Below are 5127 nucleotides of genomic sequence, written 5' to 3'. Positions count from 1 at the left end.
GTATTACCAATACATGACATAATCTCACTGGGGGACATGAGGGGGAAAGGGGAAAGTAACTTTAGAAAAATGGTGTTTTAACTGGGCATTGTAAGTTTAAAGATAAAAAGAACTGCATACAAACACTGTACGTGAGTTTGTAAATGTGTTCCCGGAAGGAATATGGATTAATGACTTTGAAACTATTTTTATGCTACAAGGATAAAATGATGAGAAAATGAATTGTAGACAGTGGTATCCAGGTTTTTCACTGTCCAAGAAAGAAATTAAAAAATGAGAAATAATATTTTAAGGTAGTATAAGAAAAATATTCCTACAATTTATAATTCTAATCTAGTAAATTTCTAGGAAAAAAATAAGGTTTTTCGGGCTAAAAGAAAATGATATCAGGTACAAATTTGGACACACGCTAAGGAATGCAGAGAATTACATGAGTAAAGTAAAACTAAGTATAATTTTTCTCATTAATAATGTATTTACATGGTAATTTACTATGTAGTGCAAATCATTGTATAAATGTATTCATAAAGTGAAATACTATTCATCAGTAAAAAGAATAATACATGAACCGCATAGATATATCACAATATAATCATGCTGAGAGAAAAAAGCAAGTGCAATAACAAAAAGAGCATATACTTTATGAATACATTTATGTAAAATTTTCGAAAGATGCAAACTAATCTGTAGTAACGAAACTCACTCAGTATTTGAGACAGTTTAGGTGGAGAAAGGTACTGGGGAAGGAGTACAAAAAAGCAACTTGATGGTGCTGATGATTTCATAGGTGCGTATTTATGTCAAATTTATCAAATTGGACACTGTAAAGATGTGCCATTTTTATATGTCAGTTATATCTCAAAGCAGTTAAAATTTAGTGAACAGAGATACATGAGGTTATAAGATCATAAGCAAAGTCAGCTAACTTAACAGAGAGTGTATTAGGAGGGTAACAAAAGGTATCTGCAGTGTCTTAATAATATGTCATATGTGGGGTACAGTACAGGGATGCCAAAGGGGTTAGAGCATTGGACATTCCAGGTGGAGTTACAGGATGAACTAGGGTGAGATGTTAGAAACTACAACATGTTCATGGGCACTTCAACTATTTTTGTGTTTCTGGAATGCAGGATCTGTTGAAATGAAGTCAGAGCAAGAAAGGCTTTATTTGCTATGCTTAAATATTTTATTTTTTCTAGTCTCCACTTAAAACTCATTACCTCAAAGGTATGTCTCTGAATATCCCATTAATCAAATGGACACATCCTTCTTTGTGTCCTCACTCTTAGCTGTGCTATCTGCTACCAATGCACCTTGACTTAGTGGGAAATTATATGTTTACAATTTTGTTTCCGTTGATGATTTAAACTTTCACACCGAGGAAGTAATATCACAATTTATTTTATTTATGCTTTGCATAGGAAGTGGCCCAGCACAGATGAATAAATATTATTTAAATGAATGGTTCTGTAGGGGAAAAAAATCAAATATTGGTAATATGTTTCCTTTCTCTTTTTCATTCCAAAATTGTAAATAACTACAATACAATTTGATGCAAAGTATTAGCATGTAAGCAACAGACTTACTTGACCTATTACTGGTTATGCTTGTAATGGATCAATTCTATCAGAGAAGTTAAGCTGAAGGTTTATCCAGAAAGAAAGAGACCATAACTTAGAGAGCCAATCGGTTTCTTCAGCTTTGACTTGTTTGTGGAAGCCTAGTCACCTCTCATAAAAATGGTCTTCCAGAGTGACTACTTAGCTTATTTTTTAAATCTTCCTTAAAATTCAGAGAAAATTCAATTGTACATGGCATCCATCATTCAAAAACTATAGCATCTCATGGTAGTTATAAGGGCACAGAATATCCCATGTATCCATTAGAAGTAAGGAGCAGTGCTTTAACTATAATCAGAGGGCTGAAGAATGTTGAAGGCTGTATCCACCAGTCATATGTTATGGAGCTTAAAGAAATACTAAGCTGTATAATATTCACATTGTGACACACTTCAGTCTATTATGATAATTAATATCTTTATTTCTTTAAGTGCATTTAAATTTTTTGAAATAGTCTACTTGGCTTGTATATTCTAGTGTAAGTGACATGTATAGTTAGTATGCAAATCATAAGAAAAACACCTTTTTATTTTTTCATATTTTTAAATTTTCACTCATTAAATTTCACTCATTTATTTTCACTTATTATTTTTAATGAGGCTATCAGAATTTAAAATTACCAATGTTATTCATGTTGTATTTCTTTTTTTTAGTTTTTTTTTTTTTAATTGAAGCATAGTTGATTTACAATGTTGTGTTAATTTCTGGTGTATAGCATAGTGATTAATTTATACATATATATTATTTTAATGTTCTTTTTCATTTTAGGCCATTACAAAATATTGAGCATAGTTTCCTGTGCTATACAGTATAAACTTGTTGTTTATCTATTTTATACATAGTAGTTATTATCTGAAGATCTCAAACTGGTAACTGTAAGTTTGTTTTCTATATCTGTAAGTGTGTCTATGGCTTGGAAATAAATTCACTTGTGTCCTTCCTTTTTTTTTTTTTTTCTGGATTCCAATACCAACAATGGAATTTTTCTCTCTCTTCGTGGCTTCACTTAGTATGACAATCTCTAGGTCCATCCGTGTTGCTGCAAATGGCATTATTTTATTTATGGCTGAGTAGTATTCCATGTATAAATATACCACAATTTCTTTATCCAGTCATCTGTTGATGGACATTTAAGTTGCTTCCACATCTTTGCTATTGTAAATAGTGGGGTGCATGTGTCTTTTTGAATTAAGAGTTTCCTTCAGATATATACCCAGGAGTGGGATTGTTGGATCCTAGAGTTAAGTCTATTTCAGGAAAATAGACTTAACTCTAGGAAAAACATTTTTTTTAATTTCACATATTTGTCAAATTTTCAGAAAGTACAAGTGAGGCCCTCTTAGGTTTAATTTTTGTATGGTTCTAGGTTTTTAGTTGGAAAAGGTCTTAGATATCATTTTTGAACCCAACTCTTCTGATGTACTTGCCTTTACATGTAAATGATACTCTCAAGAGGCTGTCAGTTTCCTCTGTAACAATCTGAGTTTTTTGTAGACTGATAATGACGTTTGCAGAATAAGAAACATGTTTCTTTTTTATTTTTTTCATCAAACAGGCACTGCTTTGATGGCTTGAAAGACACCATAATGCATTTCAGTCTGTTTTGAATGATTAATTGTTAGATCCGATGGAAGGCACTCTCTGGCTCCTTTCTGAGATGTCTTCAGTCAGCAGGCTGATTATCACAATCACTATTTTATCCCTGTGGCTCAGAGCTTTTGAGGGTGGAGTATCTTCAGAATGCGAATTCGAATCTCTTTGGTTTTGACACTGTAGACAATTGGGTTGAGCATTGGAGGTACAAGAAAGTGCAGATAGGAGAGAAGCATGTATAGCTGAGCTGGCAGCTTCTTTTTCCCAAAGCGATGGATCATGGACAAGCTGACTAGTGGGGTATAAAATAATAGTACGGCACAAATGTGGGAAATGCAAGTGTTGAAGGATTTGAGCCGCTCAGCTTTGGAAGCAATATTCAATACTGTCTTCAGAATTAGCACATAGGAGAGGAGAATGAGTATAGCATCCATCCCCAACGTGGAGAGCATAATGAAGAGTCCAAAGGCACTGTTCACACGAGTGCTGGAACTGGCCAGCCTTAGAACATCAGGATGAACACAGTAAGAATGAGACAGAAGATTCACAGGCTGGCATTGCAGTCTTCTGAGGAGTACAGGCAGGGGCAGGTGAAGGGCAGCACTGCGGGTCACAGTGGCCAGCCCAATGGCCCTGATGCACTTGGTTGTGAGAATGGTGGCATAGCATAAGGGCTCTCGGATAGCCACCCAGCGGTCAAAAGCCATGGCCAATAGCACTGATGATTCAATGACTGAGAACGTGTGGATGAAGAAGAGTTGCATAAAGCAGGTTGCAGCTCCCACCTTCCCCTGGCCTAGGAGAAAGACAGCTGCCATGGATGGCAGTGTAGAAGCTGAGAGGCCCAAGTCAGCCATTGAGAGCATGGAGAGGAAGAGGTACATGCGGGTGTGGAGACTGGGCACAGACTTGACAGCGTGCATGATGGTGATGTTGCCCAGCAAAGAGAGACCATAGATGGAGCAGATAGGAATAGCTGTCCAGCCATGAGCAGCCTCCAGTCCTGAGAGATCCATCAGTATGAAGAAGAAGCTGCTGGCATTGTTGTTGGTAGCAGTGGCCATAACTCCGAGAAGTTTGCCCTTAAAAATTTTCAAAACAGCAAAATTTTATTCTTTTGCAGCATTTTTTCTATCATTTCATCACATATGGCACCCATGGCCTGTCCCTGCAGGGTGATAGTGCTCTCCTCAGAACTGAATCTTAGTTTTTAGACCCCCCCCCCCCCGAAGGTAGTGCTTCCCCTCGTGGTGGTTTGCCTAGTTTACAGGAGCAAATTTGGCCTTTTAGATATAGAAAATTCCTTCCTAATATGATGATATTTTAAGGTTTAAAAATGCAAAGGGAAACCCTGTACTGAGAGCACAAAGCCATGTGCATTATCTAAATTTATTTTTGTACCATAATATAGGGTTCTAAAAAAACTGAGATATGGATAATTGTATTTAATGACTGCTTGGGAGCTAGAAAATAAAGTCCATATAAGAATGTTAATACTGTCTCTGAACTGATATTACCAGATGTATCCTTTGCCCTGAAAGACAGTCAGGATATAAAAAAATAGTATCTGTGACAAGAAGACATCAGGAAGACTGAGCTAGATTTGTATGTTGACTAGATATAAGTTCTTTCTTAATCGGCATTAAAGCTCTCTCAAATTGTTCTAAATAGCTGCTACCAACATGTGAGAGAAAGAAAATGAAGACTAGATAATATTTGTAAGTTGGAAATGCAGTATGTTCTCAGTGCCATCACACATTTAGTGAGCTCTTGTTATGTGCTCAATTTCAGTAGTAAAATAACAAGCAGTGTATAGCTTATGTCTTTGAAGGTCGGGTAACCCACTGATTAACACAGAAACATTCATAAACTAGTTCATGTGGTCACTACCATGGATATATAAAATTTTCTAACT

General features: G+C 35.8%; 1 protein-coding gene across 1 annotated transcript; it reads right to left on the bottom strand.

The window, feature by feature from the left end:
- Positions 1-1436: 1436 nt before the first annotated feature.
- LOC105068551 (olfactory receptor 51G1-like) lies at positions 1437-4413 on the bottom strand. The gene has a single exon (XM_074373071.1). It carries the CDS (start codon positions 4274-4276, stop codon positions 3329-3331), a length of 948 nt encoding a protein of 315 aa, XP_074229172.1. The 5' UTR covers positions 4277-4413; the 3' UTR covers positions 1437-3328.
- Positions 4414-5127: the final 714 nt, after the last annotated feature.

The sequence above is a fragment of the Camelus bactrianus genome, chromosome 10 (assembly GCF_048773025.1).
Source record: "Camelus bactrianus isolate YW-2024 breed Bactrian camel chromosome 10, ASM4877302v1, whole genome shotgun sequence".
Lineage (NCBI taxonomy): Eukaryota > Metazoa > Chordata > Mammalia > Artiodactyla > Camelidae > Camelus > Camelus bactrianus.
This window is presented reverse-complemented; position numbering and strand designations above follow the sequence as displayed.

What these genes read in the sequence shown, in the direction of transcription:
- LOC105068551 (XM_074373071.1), bottom strand. Translation starts at nt 4,276, where the DNA reads ATGGCCACTGCTACCAACAACAATGCCAGCAGCTTCTTCTTCATACTG.